We start from the raw sequence: 24,709 nt of genomic DNA on the forward strand, positions 1-24,709 counted from the left end.
AATGATGTGATTGGAAGTCATATTCATCCTCTTCATTACCTCAATAAACAATTTGAGAATTGCAAAGAGTGGAATTGAACTCACTCCTGATTTGAACTTGTGTCCACCTTAAATTTTGACCCATTGTCTTTGCCACTGGACCACAGTGACTTCTGAAATGATGTGATTGGAAGTTATATTTATCCTTTTCATTACCAAATAAACAATTTGAGAATTGCAAAGAGTGGAATTGAACTCACTCCTGATTTGAACTTGTGTCCACCTTAAATTTTGACCCATTGTCTTTGCCACTGGACCACAGTGACTTCTGAAATGATGTGATTGGAAGTTATATCTATCCTTTTCATTACCTCAATAAACAATCTGAGAATTGCAAAGAATGGAATTGAACTCACTCCTGATTTGAACTTGAGTCCACCTGAAGTTCTGACACATTGTCTTTGCCACTGGACCACAGTGACTTCTGAAATGATGTGATTGGAAGTTATATCTATCCTTTTCATTACCTCAATAAACAATTTGAGAATTGCAAAGAGTGGAATTGAACTCATTCCTGATTTGAACTTGTCTCCACCTTAAATTTTGACCCATTGTCTTTGCCACTGGACCACAGTGACTTCTGAAATGATGTGATTGGAAGTCATATTCATCCTCTTCATTACCTCAATAAACAATTTGAGAATTGCAAAGAGTGGAATTGAACTCACTCCTGATTTGAACTTGTGTCCACCTTAAATTTTGACCCATTGTCTTTGCCACTGGACCACAGTGACTTCGGAAATGTTGTGATTGGAAGTTATATTTATCCTTTTCATTACCAAATAAACATTTTGAGAATTGCAAAGAGTGGAAATGAACTCACTCCTGATTTGAACTTGTGTCCACCTTAAATTTTGACCCATTGTCTTTGCCACTGGACCACAGTGACTTCTGAAATGATGTGATTGGAAGTCATATTCATCCTCTTCATTACCTCAATAAACAATTTGAGAATTGCAAAGAGTGGAATTGAACTCATTCCTGATTTGAACTTGAGTCCACCTGAAGTTCCGACCCATTGTCTTTGCCACTGGACCACAGTGACTTCTGAAATGATGTGATTGGAAGTTATATCTATCCTTTTCATTACCTCAATAAACAATCTGAGAATTGCAAAGAGTGGAATTGAACTCACTCCTGATTTGAACTTGAGTCCATCTGAAGTTCTGACACATTGTCTTTGCCACTGGACCACAGTGACTTCTGAAATGATGTGATTGGAAGTTATATCTATCCTTTTCATTACCTCAATAAACAATTTGAGAATTGCAAAGAGTGGAATTGAACTCATTCCTGATTTGAACTTGAGTCCACCTGAAGTTCTGACCCATTATCTTTGCCACTGGACCACAGTGACTTCTGAAATGATGTGATTGGAAGTTATATCTATCCTTTTCATTACCTCAATAAACAATTTGAGAATTGCAAAGAGTGGAATTGAACTCATTCCTGATTTGAACTTGAGTCCACCTGAAGTTCTGACCCATTGTCTTTGCCACTGGACCACAGTGACTTCTGAAATGAGGTGATTGGAAGTTATATCTATCTTTTTCATTACCTCAATAAACAATTTGAGAATTGCAAAGAGTGGAATTGAACTCACTCCTGATTTGAACTTGAGTCCACCAGAAGTACTGACTGTTTGTCTTTGCAACTGGACCACAGTGACTTCTGAAATGAAGTGATTGGAAGTTATATTTATCCTTTTCATTACCTCAATAAACAATTTGTGAATTGCAAAGAGTGGAATTGAACTCACTCCTGATTCCCACCTCAATTTCTGAACCAATATTTTTGCCACTGGACCACAGCAATAACTAGAAGAAGAATCAGAAGTCAGATTTATTCTCCGACTTTCTTAGCCTTACTATACTATGTCGATTTTTTAAAGAAAAAAGCCTTACTGTATACTCTTCATTGTAATTTGATCTTAAAACAGAAAGTCAGCACTCATGATTTACTTTCCCGGGCCACACAAAATGATGCGGTGGGCCAGGTTTGGCCCCCGGCCCGCCACTTTGACACATGTGCACTAGGTTATTGCTCTGTACATCTTAAATTTGCTCATCCAGTCATCACCCCTTTGCACCCTCAAAACCTGGCCTTTTGTATTGTGATTTTCCTTCAGGTACTCAGAGTTATTTCAACATTCCAAAAACATGCAGGCTTGATTAACTGAAGATTAAATGGTCCGTAGGTGTGAGTGGATGACTGATTCATTATGTATTTATGGTGAGCATGCGAGTGTGTACTATGTCCGCATATGTCGATGTGTATTCTTGGGTATGTATGAGCGAGGAAGAATAGGAAAGCCCTCAAGTGAACTGGCATTCAGCATCAGCTGAGCCCATCTTGTAGAATCTATTGAGACAGTAATTAAATGTTTTGAATCAATGTTATGAATCATCCTTTCAAATAGCTGCGGGGCAATTAAATTACCCCTGGCAAACCTGACTCTAAGGATGAGGAAAAGGAGTGTGTGCACAAAAAAAGCTGCCAGTAAAGACAGCAAATATTTTCTGCCTATAACAAGTGCTCTTTCAATTCAAAAGCTCTTTGTTACCAGCTTGCCCCCGCCAAACAGCAAACACTTCTGGGAATCTGGGCAAACCGCATCTATGCTCTATCCATCTGTGCAAAGCCATTGCATGAATGTCGGTTATTCCATCCAATGATAGACTTGTCATGGTTCTTAAGAATGCCATTAGTGGACAATAGATGAGGATTTCTTTGTCAAAATTGGCTTTTTGAAAAAAAAAGGATTTTAATTACGGTAAGTGGATTCATTTCAGGGAAAAGGCCAGAAGTGGTAAATTCTATTTCATATAATATTGAAGCACAGTTAATGCGATTCGATATTTCATAGAATAGAAGTGTTGCCTGTTAGCAGTATCCCTGCTACATATTGATATATATATATTATAAATTTTAATAAACTGCACAATATTTTGTGATAACAAATGGTACTGTGGAGGAATAAGACATTTAGCCAGCAAAATGATGTGGTTAAATAAGCATAGACTTGACTATATTCAAACAAAAAAAATATTTATCATTTATCATAGTTTGGGTCGTTTTTAAAGATACTGAATTTAACAGCAAAAAAAAAAAATCGGCTACATATTTTATCAACAGTATCATAATAGTAGTGGTGGTCCGTGAATTTCCTAGTGACGCCTTCAGCTGTCGGAATCAATCCAACCCTCAAAAACTATTTTATGGCTATAAAATCTCTACTGCAGCTACAACTGTGACACATAAAAAATCACCAATAATAACCTCATACAATTGAAATATTATTTACGAATATAGTCATATTTTACTCACCAAAATCCATCATCCTTTTCATGTGTCATTTTCCCTTAAACAGAAGCAACCGTGTGTACTCAAGGGTTTCCAAAAACAACAAGGCAATGTGTGGCCACTTCATGGTGTAGAGCAGGGGTCTCAAACTGATTCTGCCGAGGGCCGCAGTGGGTCCTGGTCTTTGTTCCAACCGATCCAGTGCTGACATTTTAACCAATCAGGTGTCTTCTAAAATAAGTAGCACCTGACTTTAATTAACTGATTACACTTGCATAAGGTATCCTCTTGTTGAGTTGGAATGCACCCACTGCGGCCCTTTGAGGACCGGTTTGACACCCCTGGTGTAGAGGGTTGTTCACCTGCCTGCCATGTGGGCAGGTGTGGTTCGGATCCCGGTTGGGAAACATTTTCCCTTAATTATTTCTATATATATATATGTGTAATCAACACTTTCCAATAATGTCGAGGTAAAGTGTGGCCACTTCATGGTGTAGTGGTTCTGTTACCTGCCTGCCATGTGGGCAGACAGGGTTCAAATTCCAGTTGGTAATCATTTTCCCCTTAAATAAAAACAACCGTGTGTAGTCAAGACTTTCCAAAAATGACAAAGTTAAGTTTGGCCACTTCATGGTGTAGAGGTTTGTTCGCCTGACTGCCGCGTGGGCAGGCAGGGTTCGAATCTCGATGGACGATGAACCATTTTGCCATTAAAAAAAGATTAAGTCATTTAGTCTTTCCATTTACTGAACTACATAGTGTAGTGATCAGTCAAACGACAGTGGGATTCGAACACCAACTGCCCACACGGCAAACGGGTGAGTTAACCTCTACACCACGAATTGGCCACATTTCACTTTGTCATTATTGGAAGGTCTTGACTACAAATATATAGAAACAACTAAGGGAAAATGTTTCCCAACCGGGATTCGAATCCCACCTGCCCACATGGCAGACGGGTGAGTTAACCTCTACACCACGAATCGGCCACATTTCACTTTGTCATTATTGGAAGGTCTTGACTACAAATATATAGAAACAACTAAGGGAAAATGTTTCCCAACCGGGATTCGAACCCCACCTGCCCACATGGCAGACGGGTGAGTTAACCTCTACACCACGAATTGGCCACATTTCACTTTGTCGTTATTGGAAGGTCTTGACTACAAATATATAGAAACAACTAAGGGAAAATGTTTCCCAACCGGGATTCGAACCCCACCTGCCCACATGGCAGACGGGTGAGTTAACCTCTACACCACGAATTGGCCACATTTCACTTTGTCATTATTGGAAGGTCTTGCCTACAAATATATAGAAACAACTAAGGGAAAATGTTTCCCAACCGGGATTCGAACCCCACCTGCCCACATGGCAGATGGGTGAGTTAACCTCTACACCACGAATTGGCCACATTTCACTTTGTCATTATTGGAAGGTTTTGACTACAAATATATAGAAACAACTAAGGGAAAATGTTTCCCAACCGGGATTCGAACCCCACCTGCCCACATGGCAGACGGGTGAGTTAACTTCTACACCACGAATTGGCCACATATCACTTTGTCATTGTTGGAAGGTCTTGACTACAAATTCGGCTGACCGGAATTATTGTTTTGCTGAAAAAAATGACTAAGTCTTTTAATTAAAAAAGGATCATCCATTTACTGAACTACATAGTGTAGTGATCAGTCAAACAACAGCGGGATTCGAACCCCAGCTGCCCACACGGCAGTCAGGTGAACAAACCTCTACACCACAAATTGGCCACACTTTACTTTGTCATTATTGGAAGGTCTTGACTACAAATATATAGAAACAACTAAGGGAAAATGTTTCCCAAACGGGTTTTGAACACGACCAGGATTTGAACCCCACCTGCCCACATGGGAGAAAGGTGAGTTAACCTGTACGCCACAAATTGGCCACACTGCACTTCGTCATTATTGGAAGGTCTTGACTACAAATATATAGAAACAACTAAGGGAAAATGTTTCCCGACCAGGATTCGAACCCCACCTGCCCACATGGAAAACAGGTGAGTTAACCTCTACGCCACGAATTGGCCACACTTCAACTTGTCATTATTGGAAGGTCTTGACTACAAATATATAGAAACAACTAACGGAAAATGTTTCCTGACTGGGATTCGAACCACAGCCTCCCACATGGCAGTCAGGTGAGTAAACCTCTACACCACTAATTGGCCACACTTAACTTTGTCATTATTGGAAGGTCTTGACTACAAATATATAGAAACAACTAACGGAAAATGTTTCCCAACACAGATTCGAACCCCAGCCTCCCACATTGCAGTCAGGTGAACAAACCTCTATGCCACAAATTGGTCACACTTTACTAAGTCATTATTGGAAGGTCTTGACTACGCACAGTTGTTTTTATTTAAGGGAAAATTGATTACCAACTGGGATTTGAACCCTGTCTGCCCACATGGCAGGCAGGTGAGCAAACCTCTACACCATAAAGTAGACATACTTAACTTTGTCATTATTGGAAAGTCTTGACTACAAATATATACGCCTGCGAGAAGGCAATGACGTATCCCTACGCCTGCGAGAAGGCCTTGGTGTCACAATATCGAATTCTGATTGGTTAAAGCAACGGTCTTATCGACGCTTGTTTAATGCAGCAGAGCCTGCAGAACTGATAGTGAAGGCCTTGAGGCAGATTTCTGACCCTGGCAACAAATAATGGCTGAAATGTGATTGGTTAAATGCTTCAATATGAAAACACACATCTGGAAGCAGTGCAACCAGCGGGAACGCAATGAAAGGAAGCTAACAGACAATTTGGAATTATTTCATAAGTATTGATGGACAAAATATAATATATGATTCAGATATTTCTTAGGCCAGCAGAGAAGGCCTTGAAGGCCCTGACGGCACACCACTGCATAATAGTCATTATTATAGTCACTCACTGGGATTGAATAGGAGCAGGAATTTCAGACAGGCAATCTCTCTTCGGTCCACCTGCAGGACCCTCAACCTCACAGCTAGATCCTGCCCTCTTTGGACCAAACTCGACAGAGTTGCCTCGCCTTGAGACAGAACAGAAGACAGCTCGATCTGCAAAACACATTCAAATTCTTAATTATTCAAGCCATAATTTCTGATCCTGTATCAAAATCTAAAATCAAAAGTTAAGGTAAGCATCTGTTTGAATTTCAGGTTCCACATATAAAGAAAACATTATTATTGCATAAGTGGTCATAATTTAAGGAGAAAAACTTTCCTGTGTTATTGCAATTTGATGAAAAATCAGCCTGTATGGCCAACTACTTTGCATGGTTGCACGCTAAACACTCATCCCCCAGGGCACTCCTTGCTTGGACTTATACAATCATATTAGTATGTGCTCCCGTCACTGGAAGGCATGCTTCACAAACCTCCCTCACTGTCTATGCCGTCTCAAAAATTTTGGCCTACGAAATGGGGTCAAACATTTTGGAACACCCTGTATTTGTGGGCCAAATTCAATGAAAAATGTGCACCGACCAGGTAAAAGTTTGGGTTTTCTAGAATTCAGTGGCCGTCCGTGCATTTTCTCGTAGCGCCTTCAACTAATCAATCCAACGCTCAAAAACTATTTTATGGCTATAAAACCTCGACTACAGCCACAGCTGCGACACATAAAATATAATCAATAAATCAATGCACAAAAATGGGGTAAAATCCACTTCCTAGCAGCATTTAATGATTAAATACAAATACTGGAGCTTTTTCAAACATTACCAGGGGGTGATTTTCCCGGGAAAAGACAGCGATGAACGTCAATGGCGTACCGGCAAACATGGTAAAATCCAGCCGAAAACAGTATTTATTGATTAAATACAAATACTGGAGCTTTTTAGCCATCAGAACCGGGCCCAGAGTATCATTTCCCCGGGAAAAAGACAACAATGAACGTCAATACGTCCTTATACGTCCATACGCGAAACGGCAAAAAAATGCACTAAAATTGGGTAAAATCCACTTCCTAGTAGCATTTATTGATTAAATAGAAATACTGGAGCTTTTCAGACATTACAACCGGGCCAGGGGGTGATGCGAAATGCCAAAAATTGCACTAAAATAGCAGCATTTAGTGATTAAATACAAACGCTGGAGCTTTTCAGATATCAGAACCGGGCCCACAATTGAAATATTATTTAGGAACGTGCAACGTTTTTGGTGAGAACACATGTTTGCATGATGAGTATAGATTTCCAAACATGTCAGGCTGATAGATTAAGTTAGTCTAAATTAGTCAATTCCACTGCTTCTCACATACTAAGTGGGCACTGGATTTCCCTTTGGTAACATAAGAGCTTCCAGCACCTTGTATCCAAAAATCCAAACTGCACACAGGTTGCCCAACCTGGAAATGAACCCAGGTCCCCCATTGTGAGAGTGACACACTAACCCCTCAGCCACCAGGCCATGTACCTTCTTCACTAATTTTGCAAACAAGGCAAGTGTGGAAACCAACATTCCAGCCCTTTTCTTGAAGTTTTAGGTGCCAAGTCCTAATTTGTTTTGTAGTTGGTGCCTTCTTTGCAAAATTTGTGAAGAAGGCACGCCGCACTGTCTTCGGCAAGTGAGTCCGAGCATACTCTCTAACATGCAAAATGCCTTTTCTTTTGAAGTGAACGGCATTTCTTAACCTGAAAAGATAGAATTGTCAAACGTTACCCACAAAAACTTGAAACGTTTCTACACGAGCTGTGAAAATTTGAGGTCATTCCAATGAAAATTGTCAAAATTATTAGCCTACGAAATGGGGTCAAACATTTTGGAACACCCTGTGTGTTTTTTTTAAACAGTGCTAGTGAAAAGCTGCATGGGGGAGTTGTTACCTCCTGGCCAGTCACCAGCAGGATACTGTCTCCCTTTCCATGTTGAACTTGTCTGAAAATGTGATCCAAGACCAAAAGGTCAGACCAGCAGTTGTGAAGCAGCTTCATTTGATCTTCCACCTTCAGGAAACACATGCAGGACAAAGACGAGAAAAACAATGTAAGATTAGTTTGGAGCGTAGTATAAGAATGGTTTCAAAGTATATTGTCGTAGTAGACGTATTACGGTGCTGTTAAAAGAAATGAGAGATTGCACATATCTTTCTAGTTGCAACACATTGGTTACATGCAAATCATATAAAAATTGCTAAATACACTCATCTCTTGTCACAGAAACGACTTACTAGCGATGGTTGTATTAGTATGTCCAGTGATATACTATACTGACATGTAGTATCTCTTCAAACTACTAATGCCCTAGCCACAGTTGGCCAGGCCACGGCACGTGTGTGTTTGTGTGTGTGTGTGTGTGTGTGTATGAGCGTCATTGTAAAGTGAAGGACACAGCAGACAGTAATTCCTCCGCCACGGCCCGCAATAGGTTTTGACATACATTCATCTGACGAGGAGTTGACAGAATTACTGTCCATCTAAATCAAACGTTATATTAGTGGCAGAGGAGAGGGTCCAATCTGGGCCACACGCACCCATCTGCTACAGTGGGGTCCTGGAATTGAAGTGATAAAGGAAGGGGTTAAGGAAGTAAGAGGTCTCGGCGACCTTCTGAGCTTCCTCCACGAGAGGGGGTGGACTCTCAGCTGCAGTGGAGAAAAATCTTCTCATGCAACATGCAAATTGACTAGCGAGCAATTTTATGAAGATTAACGTGTGTATTTATGCATGCTTGTTGTTTCCTACTTTATCAACTTCTCTACCTAAGGGGGATTTGGAGGTACTTTAAAGTCCTATAATAATTGTGTCATTTTTTAGACCCAAATGATAGTATTTCCTGTCTTGCATGCCACTGATTGTCTGGAAAGAACATGTGACCGGGGGAGGCTTATGTGCACCTTTTTCACCATTACTCTTTCTGTGCAATATATTGTATCGAGATTACAGCTAAGGATTTTTTTATAGAATTCCCATTGTTTGAAATGGGGATGTTCCGATAGCATTTTCCTTTATTTAATTCGATGCCTCGTCAAATAGAACCAGTCAATATTGAATCTAAAATGGCGTACTGCAAGTTACAAAGGCGATTTCATTGGAACATTTCTTGTTACATATGTTTCATCGCACAAGAATTGACAATGTAACATCCTGCACTGATCAACAGTCACTCTCAGACTTATATTTACAGTTTTGTGCCTATTGTTGGTGATTAAAGTATTTTATGAACCTTTGATTGGTTTGCTACATTATGGCTATTGTAGTAATAATACCGTGATATTGAACACACAAACACGGAAAACATATTCACTACAATATATATTTTTTAAAGAAACAATCAATCAACTGAAATAAAAGCCTAGTCAAAGTGATTCTTGACAATGATGAAAGCATTTTATTTGCTTCTAAACTCTGCATTTGACTTCACAGGATGAAAATTAAAAATCCTCAAAACGCGGCGAGAAGTACTTCACATCAGGTAAATTACTTATGTGCCAACTTCAATTTTTTTGTTTGCCGGTTTTTAAAATGAACTAGAACACCCCTAGAATGATTGTTCAAGACTTTAAATATTTTTCACTTATTGGATACAATCAGCAAGTAACGTTATCCAGCATCTCTATGGCTGCGAGCTACTTGAATTACTGGTTCAGTTGTCAACTGAAAAGAAATCCTTTCACTAAATGGTTGCATTATTCGTCATATTTGGAAAGACTTTGCATCTGTCTTGTCAGCGAGCAAATAGATTTAAGGGTTTTGGATAGGGCTTCATGTCTGTAGAGGGAAATATAACAATACTCAACTGGTCCGAACAGTTCTTTAGGCTTTGTTATCAGGACACATTTATATTCAACTCATTCAAAATATCATTTTTGAGCTGGGTGTGAATGGCATACAATTACAGTCCATGCGCATCATTTTGACAAAGAAAACCATAACAGCAAATGCCTCAAACAAAGTGGCTTTCTTAAATCCATTTTTAGTTCTACCACAAATTTGTGAAATGTTTGACATTTTTCTCACAAAATCCATCGTTCAAATACTTCATTTTGGAAACCAATTTGAAAAAAAACTGTTCCTTCCAAATGTCCTGTCCAGTTCTTTGCCTTTACGCTGAACGATAAAGGTGCTCATTGTGGATACGTCACACACCACATCGACCATTCAACAGGTAAATGGAAGGTCAAACCGAAGACATGACAAAGGCCACCTTTGAAATAGTGCAGCAATCAATAGCTTGCAATATAATAACAATGTGGGCAACTAGAGTGTAGCACCGCAATGGAAGGCTGACATTCCCCCGTTATCGTTGGCAAGGAATGTAATTATCTAGGGCCGAGAAACAGCTCTTTCCTCGCAGCTTTGTTCTCACTGTGCACACTGGCTGCTGAATGGCCATATAACAGTTTGAATCCCATCCGAAATTCATCACAAATATTCATATGCACCTGCGTCCAAGATTATTTCTGTTTTTCAATGGGAGGAGTTTTGTTTGTATTCACATTTTATGATAATAGACTTTAACAGCAACCATGGAATCACTTCACTTCATCAACAATTATCGTGCATGCTACCTTACTGTATTTTAAGTGTGATTTTTGGATAGACAAATACATTTTTTTAGGTGATACTTTTTACTGCAGCTCTACTTTTGGTGACATGAGGCCCATTCAATGCAGACTGCCAAAATTCCATGCCAAAAAAAAAAATCTCACCAGGGGCCAAAAGCCACAAGAATAAAATGTCTGTAAAGCGTTCCCCAGCTGCAGAGTAACAAAGCAACAACATCAGACGCTGCACATTTCGGGACTGGATAATGAAGCAGCTCGAGCACATTTTTGGAAAACTACTGGACACACTAACTACATGTCCCAAGAATCTAAAAGCAAGAGGAAGCAACTACCCACACAGGGAGGAACTCATGGAATTCTTAAATCAGGAATTACTCAAAGCCAAAGAGCCTCTACAGTGACTTAAAAACACTTGGCACCAAAGGTGGTCCCAAAGAAAACCAACTGACCATGTACAGATCCAATAGAAGTACATACAATTTATATTTATTCAAGAACTATCTACCCCCCTTGAAATTATGGTAATGATTTAATCAATCGGGGTCCGGTGTCTACCTGCGCATCCTTCCATCCATCCATATTTAATCGTAGGTATCTTCATTATAGCCACGCTTCACAGTTGCACACCCACACAAATTGCAGCCGGCTAAGCAAGTATTCATGTTTGTTTCTTTTTTTCTTGCCCAATTTTATCAGGTGCAACAATATGCAGTAAACAAAACGTTTTGCCAACCGGAGTCCCAAATATGCATTTAAGGTGACATCCGTCCACTCTTGTTCGTTTTGTGTTTTTGCTGCTTTTCTGTCTTAATGATTTGATTTGGTGATTCTTAATGATCCCATTTACTTTGCTTTGCTTTGTACTTTGTGCTTTTGCTTTTGCTTTGTTGTTCTGCGGCCTTTGCGACTGTACTGTCTAACTTGTAACTATGTGTTTTTTTTCTGTATCTGCATTCCCCCCCTTCTTGCAACTGTCACAATGAAATTTCCCGAATACGGGATGAATAAAGTTATCCAATCCAATCCAATGATAATAATAATAAAAATAATAATAATAAACAATTCCAATAATGGGGTCCTTGCAGTATTGGCTTTGTTGTCAGCTCAGACACTAATGATATTAATATATTCATTTTCCATACCGCTTATCCTCACAAGCGTCACGGGGGTGCTAGAGCCAATCCCAGTCAACTACACTTTGAATTTGTGGCCAGGCTATCACAGTGCACGATGAGACAAACAACAATTCACGCTCACAGCTAATAATAATGACAATAATAATAATAATAATAATATGTCGTCAGTTGGTTCAATGTGTTGTCTTTTCTCATTTGAAAACAAATGGTAGTATATGTGATAGATTTCACTGGTGCGCTAGCATCCCATAAACGTATAAATAGAGACTCACCCGTAGCTCCTTGAAGAAGATGCAGCTGCGAGCCCACTCCACTATGGAGAAGAGGGTCTGGTCCGCCATGCGGCACATGAGGCTGAGGGCGCTGGGCTTCTCCAGGCGGCCCCGGCTGCTCTGCTCCTGCTGCAGGTGAGCCACAATTTTGTTCTGCACCACCAGCTCGTCCGGGTCGCATCGCAGCATCTCCATCACCAGCGGCGGCAGGCTGGGCGGCTGCGGGGAGGCCGACGGGTAGATCTCGGAGTAGGCGTATCCCGTCAGGTACTCTGGGGAGCTGCTGGTGTAATCGGGGCACTCTGCCTTGATCACCCTGCTGGGGAAGGCCGTGTATTGGTACTGGCCGCTCAGGGCCACTTGCGACTGCATCCCGAGGGGCGGGGGGGCGTAAAGGTTCGCCTCGTAGTCTGTGGGGGTGATGGAGCAGGGCGTGGATGACACCATGTTTTTGGGAATGGCGGGCATGCCGCTCAGGGGGATGCCGAAGCCGTAGTCGGCGTGCAGCGGAGAAGAAGCGGACGGAGGGACTGCGCTCTCCAATTTGAAGCCGTTGGATCGTATCAAAGCCTTTTTCTGCTGCTTCAAGGCCCTGTCCCGCTTGTACATGGGCCCGAATTTATTCCTCCCCCCACGCATGCGGTCCGCACGCACCGCTGTCAAAAGAGAAACCGGCGAGAAATCAGGCACGTTTGAACAGGAATTTATCGTGGCTTCCTATTCAATTTCCTGCTTTTCATTTGGCATAAGGCTCAAGTTAAACCCCTAAAGGGGTTAGTAACTATTTTGGGTATAATAAAAAAACGATGCATTTTTACTAGTGATATTATTATTGTTTGACATAAAAAAGAAATAAAAGTTTAAAAATTCATAAGAACAAAATGATTAAATAAAGGTAAATAAACACAGAAATACAATGTTTATGCCCTCGGTAACACTATATAGTTGATTTAATATGGTCCTTTTTTTCTGTGTTTATATCATTGCCTGCCAGTTTTGTGATGGCAGGTAATGAGTTAAATGAGTGCCGGGAAAGAGTTAAACGCATGGAATGAACTGACAGGCGCACACGCGCGCGCACGCGCACGCAAGCACACGCACGCAACCGTGTGCGCGCGTTGGCTTCCCTTTTTAGGGCTGAGAAGATTCCCAAGAGTCTGCACTCCTCCTTGTATAGCCTAAATAGAGCCTTTGATTTAAAACACGGGAGTCGCCACAGTTTTTATCAGTAACTCCAGAATGTGAACTTTTTTGCTTGCTTGGAAGAAGCAGGTGCTTTCTTGCACGACTGTCTGGCAATTAATTCCATCTCACGGAAATAGGAAGTGATGACAGAGTCACTGGCCTAAAAAAAACAATTTTTGGTGTTGGTATTTTAGGATTACAATGTGTAAGAAAACGCTACAAATTGCATTGTAAAATAATAAAGCATTACTTTGAAACCAATGAAAAGTCGCTTTGGAAGGAAGGATACATGAAAATTAATTGTTTTTTAACCCTATTATACGACCCATGTGTGATGTCCGGTAATAAAATTATAAATTAACTGAATGTATATATAATAAATCAAGTTCAAATAAAAAAAATGAAATATGCCCTGCTATGGTACAAATAACGCCCTTAAATTGTTATTTGTAGTATTCCGTTGTATCTAATTTATTGACTGCCATTGTCAACGATTGACGTCCAACTCGTTTGGGATGCTTTTGTATGGCAGTGAATGATGGCTGCATGAAAATGGATTGAACGTCAAACGCCGTCAACGGCAGCTAAAGAGTTCAATGTGTGCCCAACAAGGGGTTAAATTTGCTCTCAATTGACCTGAGCCGTTTTCACTTCATTTTTGAGCAAAAAATAAAATGATGATAATAATAAACAAGCAAACGTACCTTCTAGTCGCATTCCAACATTGAGACATTTTTGAAAGCGGCAGAAAGGACATCTCTTCCTCTGAGTCTTGTCAATTTTACACTCCTGATTTTCAGCACACGTGTATCTCTTGTTGTTTTGCACGGTCCTTTTGAAAAAGCCCTTCAAAAACATTAAACACATTTCTCAAGTCTTTTTCAAGAAGTGAATACCATCACATTTCCATTTTCTCATTTTTACCCACTACAAGGCCTATATTATAAATACGTATATATTTTTCTTTTAAGTATTGGATACTCCCCTGCATCCTGTCACTATTTCGAAGCTGTTTGAAATATTTCAAATCATTTAGGATAAAACATGATGAAGGTACAACCATCAACATACAATATATTACAATATTTAGTCCATCAAGGCAGAAAAACTTGGAATATTTAGGTAGCACTAACGCTGATCTAAGCAAAAAAAAGGAAATATCTGACATAGCCTCCACTTGAACTAAAATAATATTGTTATTATTTGGATTTTTGCAGTAATGGAGCGAGTGTTTACCTTGCAGCTTTCACAGGTGAGCAGCCCGTAGTGATAGCCGGACACTTTGTCTCCACATACAGGACACAACTCTTCCAGATCGTCATCATAAGTGTATTCCATAACCTTCAATGTCACACCTGTACATGCACATACACGCATGCACACGCACACAGAGGCACGCACGCACGCACGCGCAAATACCAAGGACATTTAGAACGAGTGAACAATATCAAGGCTGCAAGTAGAAATCACATTTTAATTAGCCGTGTAATATCAAAAATCATGCTTTACTTTGGCCAAATAAATGTATTTGTTTTTTCTCAGTTAGTTCATTAAATCAGGAAGTGTTATAATTGCACTCGTAATTTAATTTGATTAGCACAGTAATATTTCGGTGTTGATTATTGATTGATTGACAAAAGACTGGAAATGTGTGTATTCGTTATAAATGCTTTTTTGAAAATTAAGAAATGATTTTAATCTCGTTTTTCACAATGATTGTCGTTTAAAAAATATAATAAAGGTTGGTTATCATTGTGTTTAATTCACAAAGTGTTGTGATAGGCCGAACACAATTAGCACACCAATCGAAACAAGTGTAGTAAATAACGAATGAATGAATAAAATATATGATTTTTACAATTTTGATATTAAATCCATTTTAAACAATTCTAATTCCAAAAAAGTTACAATTGCATTTTATGCAGCTTTCTGACTTCCAAACCACAATTTTGTATAACCAGTCAAGAATACGTTGATTTTTATTTAGCGTGAGTGATGCCTTCAAGGACAGAGAGTGTCAATCATAAATCATTATGTTTTATTATTATTGATATTTTCATGATGTCCTGAGAATGACCAAATAAAATTTAAAAGACAGCGAACTGCTGTTGTCAGAAAGTGACAGTAACATTAATGTACACGTTTTGCCATTTTGTACAACAAATAAAACTGTTTATTTATATATTTATTTTTGTCGTTTCCCTGAATGCAATGGATGACGTTACAAATTGGCATGCAACAAACTCGGCAATAAAAAAATCTGTATTCGTTTTGGACTGAATAAAAATTTTATTACTGGCCCCCGTAGCTCATCGCCAGTGAGAGAATTTCAGGAAAAGTAAAGAGCTTCTTACCGTGAGACTTGTCTCCCAGCATCTGAAGAACAGGCTGCAGCCAGTCTCTATGATTGTCTGATTAATAAATTGTGCACGGAGGCGTTTCGGCACAGTCTTGCATATGCTGCTGAGGACAACGGCAGGAGGAGACCAATAAAGAAAAAAAAGGCTGTATCGGGATTGGTTTGGGTCTCTCCCACAGCCTCCTAGCTCTACTGTCTTTCCCTTATCGCAGATGTATGCTGCTCTGCTGCTGCTATTGGTGGACAGAGACTCACGTGGTCACTAAACTGCCTCCTGAAAAATGCCTGGACAGGCGACACACACCATTAAAGTCTCAAATATTCTTAACCTTTACATTCTACAATTACAGCATCATCATTCGTGAAATGCAAATTATGACAAAAGCACATTTTTCTAGAATCAGTATGCATGTATGAATATATTTGTGAACATTATATTACAGTATGTTGCATAGTATATAGATATATACATAAATACATATACATGAAACTATTGAATTACTACTTATATTCATCTTCCTAAAATAATAACAATCATTTGACAATCCTATTTCTCATAGTTTTGACATAAGTCACATACATACTCAAGTGATGCATTGTACACCTGAGATGGAATCTTAATAAATGTATTCCTCTCTGCAATTTTTTAAAATATTTTTTACTTTTAGAAAACTGAGAAGATAATTAGGCCAATATTTAGAGCTGACACTATACTAGTTTTTTTATTTTAAACAATTCTGTTTTTAAATTCTTGATCTATATTTTCACAGTTTATTCATAACTGATGAGGATAAAGAAAGTTGTTTTCTTCTCAGCTAGTTCAAAAAGTCTAAATGTATAGTAGTGGGTTTTTTAAATTAACGATGGGGGAAGTTGCTTCACTTTGGTCTCTTTGTAAATGACAAATTGTTATGAACAATTTTCCGCATACATTTGTTATATAGGCTCTATCAAATGCATTTTCTATAAACAGTATAACCATTAACAAAGAAATAGTTGCATTTTATTGTAAAGCCATTACATGAAAACTGGAGGGAAAGTTGTCACCTGTAAAAAAAGTTTCTCTATATGTATTGGGCCTTTGAATGCATAAAAGATACAAAAGCCTCTGTGAGAAAGGAATATTCAGATGTCAGTCATTACATTCATTTCTTCTAAAGAATGAATGATTTTGGACTGTGTATGAAAAGAAGTCATCCCATTACAAAACTAACATTTACGTCAAACTAACACCTTTTGTGTGGGGGGTGGATGGAAGGATGGATGAACGGATAGATGGATGTCTGAAGGCTTTACCTGAGCCATTCTGTCAAACCATATCCTTTGTCGTGCAGTATATAAATTAAATATTTCAATTTTTTATTTTATCAGAAACCAAGAACGGCCATACAATACATTAACAATTGTAAAACAGAGAGCAATGAGCTAAATAGACTTCTGTTTATATAAGAGTTTTTTTTCCAGGTAACTATCGCCTAAAAAAAAATAAAACACATTATAGGCTGTCAGTGGTCAGAGTGGAAAAAAAAATCATATAAATTGCACTTGAGTATTAATCCCTGGCCCAGCCAAACTATGAAAAATAGTGCAACATATTGTCTGGAAAATACGGTAATATGTATGAAGATAGGCTGTCGTGCCTTGAGTCTGAAAGTTGCACATCTGAGTTATCAAACTGATTGCTCAGCAGAAGTTGCAAAGTGGAAAACGAGGGAGAGAAGTTATAGCAATCAATCTGTCTCACCCCTGACCTCTCGGAGTCACAACAAGGTCCCCGATTTGTCTGAATCCGTGGCTCTAGTGAACAGGGATCACAGGCCAGCAAACAAGCATGGCTCACCAGGAGAGGGGGCCTCGTGCTAAGTCGAGCCCTCTGTCACTGGGACCAAGAATGATGGCCTATCTGTTGTTTGTCTCGAGCATGATTTTGTTTTGCAAGTGTGCTGTGGCTAGGTCAGCCGAGCCCCAGCATCAGACAAGCTCTGTCTCTGTCTCCAAGATATATTTGTACAATAAATAAAGGCAAGGGATAAGGCCAAGCTCATATTTTGACTTCATCATTTGTATTTTGTTCAATGTATCCCCCTCCACCCTGACAAACCACCCCAACCCACTCATAGCCATCTTCTCTTGGAGAAGTTTGATGTATATATGTGAAAGATAACACAATGTCTATCGCAGTGGGTGAAAGTCAAATGAATGGTGGTAAAATAAATTTACGAACGTTTGCATAGCAAAAAATAAAAAATAAACTTTTGAATGCACAGAATTTACTCCCCCCACATTTTAATATTGTCCTCGAGGGGGCTGACGAGAACACTTAACGAATACTTAAACGTAACTTTTCTGTGAAAAGTCATCTAATTCAAACGGTTTGCCAAGGTGAAGGCAAATCCACTCCAAGTCCGATTGTCGTGTTTCTCTTTGTGTATTTTATCAGGTTCAGATTTGTCAAGTAGTGTGTATGTACCGGGCGTTGCATACCACACATTTTATAGACAGTCATTCATTCCTTTACATCACCGCTCATCCCAGTCAAGGTCACGGGGTGCTAGAGCTGGCATCTGGTGAAAGGCAGACTACACCCTAGACTGGTCGCCAGTCAGTCGTAGGGCACGCAGAGACAGACAACTACTATTCACACTCATAATCCCATTGCCACTGAATGGGAATCTATCTCACTATGCCCGCAGCGCAGTCAGGTGAATTTTATCTCCTTTATGGTTTTATATTTTAATCATTTTATCAAGGGAATGTTTGTATTTGCTTTTGACAATTTATAGAATAATACAAGACTAAATTCACCATCTGGTTCAGTGTTTTTTTCCCTTTCTTTCAGACCAGAAATAAAGTCAATTACATGCATGCAGGCATTCAAAGAAAAATATTAGAGTGAAAGTGGTAAAGTAACAGTGGGTAGCTCTTGGGTTGGGTGGTGTGAACACAGTGTTTTGCTCAAGGGCACTTAGACAGTAGTCAGGAAGCAGTTGGCAACCTCTCCTAAAGCTAGCTGCAACAGATTTTCTACAGTGCAACTTGGAGTAAATAAATAAATAAAGATAAGAAACAGTAATGTGGTATTAATCAGTTAAATGAGGCATTGGTGTCCTGCCAGAGCCCTCAAGGCCTATCAGAACCATCTACTACATTTACAAATTAAATTGTATTCATTTCCTTTTGACAGCATATAATCCTTCTAAAGTAGTATATAACTACTCCCCACTTCTTTTTTATTTATTTAATTGGTTTGTCAATATCATCAGGAGATCTGGACTGCTAAAAAACTTCAGTGAATTGTTTCATTGAATTAAAAGAAAAGTGTATTTATTTGGTAAACAGTCTGCCATCATTTGTCTGTCCTTGACCAACCGTGCCACAACATTGATAAACCAATAGGGGGAAAAATAAGTAAACTGCCATTACACTAGAATAGGGAGTATATAATCGTGAAAGGGACTTTCCTTTGACAAAGTCCAAAAACACAAACCCCATCATTTACTAAGATCCCGTCATCAAACAACTATAGTTATGATTATGCATCAAACATATAGGTGATAGGGGCAGGGTAATAAATCAGTTTGTCTGATGACTCATGCCCCCTGCTGGTGTATTATTACTCGTGAATGATGCAAATTAAATGGTACTGTTTGTGTGTGTGGCTGTTTGACCCAAACACGTTTGGGTTGTTCTGTACTCTAACCTTCAATATTTATAAGGATTTTTTAAAAACATTTTAAGGAGATGTAATCAGATTCATTATAGTGTAACAATGTCCATCCCATTTCTCATGAGTCAAATATTTTCTTTCTTGCAAAAACTATATTTATGAGACCAAAACTTACTTTAACACACAAGCTTTTATACATTTAGTTTTACTGGTATAATAGTTTCGAAACCTTAATTTCTTTAGCCGTGGCTCATTTACATATACATGTATATATATCATACTGCAAATGCGATATTGAGATCTTACAGTATTAATATCACGGAAAACTGTGGCAAATATCCATCCCTGAACCCGTCCTTGACTGGCACAGCCCTGGAAAAACCTGGAGCAAGATCTTAAACATGTTTCCATACATTTCATAACAACTGGAATTGGGAGGAAGAAGTCTCTGGCCAGGTAATCGCCAGGCTTATCACCATGTACTGTATGCCTAATACAAATTTGCTACAGCGTGGGTCTGGTGCTAAGAATGTTTTTATTGCGTAGACACCAGATGTTCAAGTATAGATTTATGCCAAAATCCTATTCACTCTCAAGGCTACAGGAGGCGAGTAGATAATTAGGTGTTATAAAAGGAGCCCTGAACAAAACCATGAACATCACACTAAAGAATGAAAAACAGAGAGAGGGAAAAGGCTGAAAGCATTAACTTTTGAAAGAGGATGACAAAATGTGAAATAAAATGAAATCCTTCGTGATCGTTTTGCCTTTTCGAGGCCAGATTGGTCAAGCAATTAACGTAGTGTCAATTCAGGTCAGTGCTTTTCTAAATGACTACAGGGCAGTATGTTGTCTCTGTCTATGCGTTGTGTAAATGCATTTGGTCTAAATTCATTTGTCCAATACTGCTTGTGTTCTTTCTCAAGAGCCATGGCTCTTTCATCTAATTATTGGCGCTATTTTGACTGAAGGCAATTTAATTCCAATTTAATGATTCATTTTCCAGGTATGATTCTAAATTTGAAGATTAGGGTGCATTGAAAACAACATTTGCATGATAAATAATGGAGAAAAAGGTGTTTAAAGCACAAAAAGGCAACCCATGGTACCAGGATTTGAGCTTTTGAATGAATAAATTCAAGTAAGGAAAATTTAGAGTTACTGCAAAGTTTTGGATTTTCATTAAAAAAGAATTACAAAATCATTTCAATGTTCTACTTGGATGATTTATTTCTAATTATACATACAATATTTTAGAAAATAATTGCTAAAACAAAAAAATGCACACAGCCTCAGAGTGATTTAATTCTGAAGTATTGAGTCAGAGCAAAAAAACTTTAGTAGAATCCTCATTTACTTTGCCATCAAGCTATGCTGGCAAGTCATAGCACCCAAATACAAAATCTCTCACCTGTATATGTGTTTTGGCTGGGGGGAAAAAGGCAGACATTTTGAGGCTGCTGCTGCGCATTAACTCTGACATCAACTGCCACTAAACATTAGACAAACCCCTTGTCATAGTTTTTTTTAAAAGTGCATTTAAAAGCACATCCCTTTTCCCTGGCTTTTGTCACATTTCCACTCACTTTGTACACAGCAATCTGCTTAGAAACTTTTCTTTTTACTTTTGTGTTGGCATACCTTTTAGCTTATTTTCCAGTCTTTATGTACAGCACTTTAGCTTTTAAATGTGCTATACAAACTACTATATGTTCTAAATAACAATTATCCACTTCTTAGAGATGACAATTTAGAATCATGTGTTAAAATGGCAGTGATATTTACAAAAATGATGTGAAATTAGGATTTTTTATTTTTATTTTTTGCTAAATGCAGATATAATCTGTTTTCTGAATGGTCAGCAAAAGGTATACATTTTGCCAGATGTACTGTTTGCATTAAAAAGCAGCATTAGCAATGGCATCGTTGGTGATGTTGAGCTCTGCCAATACTAATTGCAAACATTTGCAACATGTCACAAATTGGCAATTAAAAATAAGTTGAAGTAGATCTGAACGAGTCAAGCGCAGCGAGCACTCCAAAAAAGGGCAGAACAGGCATCAGAGAAATATAAGGGAACAAGGTCTTCCCCCTTCTGGAAGTGTGTCAGTTGGCAAGGGGTGAAGAATGGTGGGTTGTTATCAGCATCGAGGTCGCGTCGTGTCAGGGTCAAGGGGAATGAGATGAGAGCGACTAGGAGTGGAAGAGGCGGGGGTATCGTGAGGGAGGAAGACCACACCAGGTGAAGGCACGCTTGTGGAGCGTGCTCAGTGCACTTGCTCACGAACATGAGCAAGCAAAAGCCAAAGAGGAAGGCTTTGGCAAAGCGCACGGCCAATTGCATCCTTGACATAAAACCGATTGACGTCACCACAGTAGGCCCATAACGAACCTAAGAGGACTTTATGTAACTAGAAGTGGCAGGACGGTGTTTGAAGATGTATACAAGAAACTTTGTTTAAATGCATAACAGTATATGTATCAGATTTAGCAAAGTTCGCCTGATGTGTACGGGCATTATTTGAATCCAACATTCATACATTCATTCATTTTCCCAACTGCTCATCCTCGCAAGGATCTTGGGGGGTGCTGGAGCCTATCCTAGCTAACTTTGTGCCTTAGGCGGGCGTCACCCTGAACCAGTGGCCAGCCAAACACAGGGCATGAGGAGATGGTCAACCAATCATACGTAGGGGCAACTTAGAGTGCTCAAGCAAGGTACTTGGATGTTTGGTCGCCGGACTTTTGGTCGCCCGGAAGATTATTGATAATTACCATTTAAAAAATGTTGCTCAAATTCCCTAAATACAAACTGTGAATTATTATTTAGTCATACTTAATGCCCTATTAATTATTAGGCTAAAGAAAAGCTCAAAATTTCCCGTACTTTTGTGTTTTGTTGGAGAACTTGTTAAGACCCTGACTGACGTCCCTTCCAAAGGGGACAACGCATGTACATACAGAATCTTATACACTCACACGTTTGCTCAGTGAAACTGCTCAGGGCCATTGTTGGCTTTGATTGATGCATCGACCGTGTTGTGTTACCTTGTTTTGTCGCTGGACTTTTGGTCGCCGGACGTTTGGTCACCGGTTGTTTGGGTCCGGGCGACCAAAAGTCCAGCGACCAAACGTTCGGTCACGCAAACATCCTACCCTGCATGTTTTGGGGAAGTGGGAGGAAACTGGAATATCCAGAGAAAACCCATGCAAGGCCGGCGAAAACAAGCAAACTTCACACAGTGAGGACCGACCTAGGATAAAACCCAGAACTGTGAGCCCGACGTGCTAACCACTCATCCACCGGGTCGCTTAAATCCGGCAATAAGTGTAAAAGTGAGTGTTAGTCTAAATGTGGAGAAAATTGATTTGGCTCAGGTCAAGTTGAACTAAAAAAAATAAGGATGCGAATTATGCAATGTCATACCAAGTTGTATACTGTTTCTTTTTGCCGTGGTACATATTCTTCTTTAAACAAACCACTGACCGAGGTCTTGACCGAGTCAACTTTGTGACTAGGTGATGTCAGAACTCTTCCATTACACACCAGTGATAACATATATTTGCTTCAAACTTTTTCAAGGTCATTTGTCAAAGAGCAATATTGACACAGTCTTCCCACTGTGCCAAACAGATAAACGTTGTGTAAGAAACACCATTAATTGCAAAACAGGGCTGTCTCCCTTCTATGGTAAATAATTCAATGGAATGAGCTGCTATTTAGACTTCAGAAGCCCAAAAGCCAGCCATATCTACTGATGCACTGCAGTAGAAAAACTGGCGATATTTGCCTGGGCACATTTTCCTGATCGGATTAAAAGTGCTTTACGTATGGCAACCAGTTCAGGGTGTACGCCACCTGGTGCCCATCCTTAGGCAACCCCCAACCCTCGTGAAGATAAGGAACCCAGAAGGTGGATGGATATATTGTTAAATATACAATCTACTGCTGTATGTTAATACTATTAAAAGGATGTTTGCAAATATGCCTGGGTCAGTAATCTCACGATTAGGTGCATGGAGTGCTCTACAAAACATAAATACTTAAGGCAGGAATCTTTATAAAATAACAAGGACTTATAACAAAACCATACCTGTCAGAAGACATGGTGAAACGAGGAGCGTGGCGTGGTAACTTGGCATGGAGTAAACAAAGTAGGGTAAAGCAGACAAGGCAAACAATCAAACATTGACTCACAAACACATAGGCTTTAAATAGACAGACAGGAGTTGATTGCAATTAGGAACACCTGGGTAACAGAAGAGGGAGAAAGCAATGGATATGCCAGAGGTAGAGAAACGACAGGTGAACACAATGGGCAATCACTCAGACAGGACAGAATAAACCATTACAAAACCAACCAAAACCCCAACTAACTCTAACAAGTAAGGTGAATCATTATACTATGAACGGCTCCTAATTCTTAGCACTCAACATAAAGAGAGTTAAAAAAAATAAAAGTTCAAACTGATACAGCATGTGAACTTATACTATACAACATAACTTTCTCAATACTAGTTATAATAGCTTGGGAATTGGCGGGTCATTGCAGTTTTAACCAAAAGCATATTCAATCCCTCAGAATGAAAATGAAGGCAAGTGCTCGGTACAGCTAAAACAAACGTAGAAGTTGTCACTACAATCTGCCAAGGTGAGACCACAGACACTAAAACGTCAAGCAAATAAACAGATAATAAATACATCCGTTCTCCTGCAAGATGCTTATCACTCAGCTGATAGTGGTGCACAAGCCCAGCACTCTTAAACATATTCATGTCCAAAATCCATCATTAGACAGCCCACCCCCTGGCTATCACGGGTGTTCTTGTACTCAGGGGGATCCACAGCCTTGACTGGCCTCAATCTGATTAGAGGCTCGTTGGGTGGGGTGGGCGGGGTAATAGGGGAGCATGTCAAAAGCCAATCTGTCAACCTTGAGGAGATAAAGCCATTGCATCCAAACTGCATGGCAGTCATGATGGAGGTCTGCTGATGACTTACTGGTAACAAAATATTAGTGCTGCCCAATATGAAATCCCTTTTTTGTCTATGTTGGGGTTGTTGTGTTTACCCATCTCATTATTTACCCATGTGCAACTGTTATTTATTATTCTCTATCTCTAGACATCACATTTCTATTCTGCTTGTCGCCATTGGGTGAGAGGCGAGTTGAAGCTCATCTCAGCTGACTTTGAGTGAGATCACCTG

At 39.4% G+C, this 24,709-nt stretch overlaps 1 protein-coding gene across 1 annotated transcript in view; it reads right to left on the bottom strand.

Moving 5' to 3' along the window:
- The window catches only part of nr5a1a (nuclear receptor subfamily 5, group A, member 1a), a 32,227-nt gene extending 8,571 nt beyond the window's left edge, over positions 1-23,656 (bottom strand). The window contains exons 1-7 of the mRNA XM_077600349.1: positions 23,595-23,656; positions 15,829-15,934; positions 14,711-14,829; positions 14,179-14,320; positions 12,290-12,945; positions 8,201-8,320; positions 6,284-6,431 (exon numbers count right to left, since the gene is read on the bottom strand). Coding sequence (XP_077456475.1) covers positions 6,284-6,431; positions 8,201-8,320; positions 12,290-12,945; positions 14,179-14,320; positions 14,711-14,829; positions 15,829-15,850 — 1,207 coding nt within the window. The 5' untranslated portion in view covers positions 15,851-15,934; positions 23,595-23,656. The remainder of the gene's footprint in view (positions 1-6,283; positions 6,432-8,200; positions 8,321-12,289; positions 12,946-14,178; positions 14,321-14,710; positions 14,830-15,828; positions 15,935-23,594) is intronic.
- Positions 23,657-24,709: the final 1,053 nt, after the last annotated feature.

The sequence above is a fragment of the Stigmatopora argus genome, chromosome 5 (assembly GCF_051989625.1).
Source record: "Stigmatopora argus isolate UIUO_Sarg chromosome 5, RoL_Sarg_1.0, whole genome shotgun sequence".
Classification (NCBI taxonomy): Eukaryota; Metazoa; Chordata; class Actinopteri; order Syngnathiformes; family Syngnathidae; genus Stigmatopora; species Stigmatopora argus.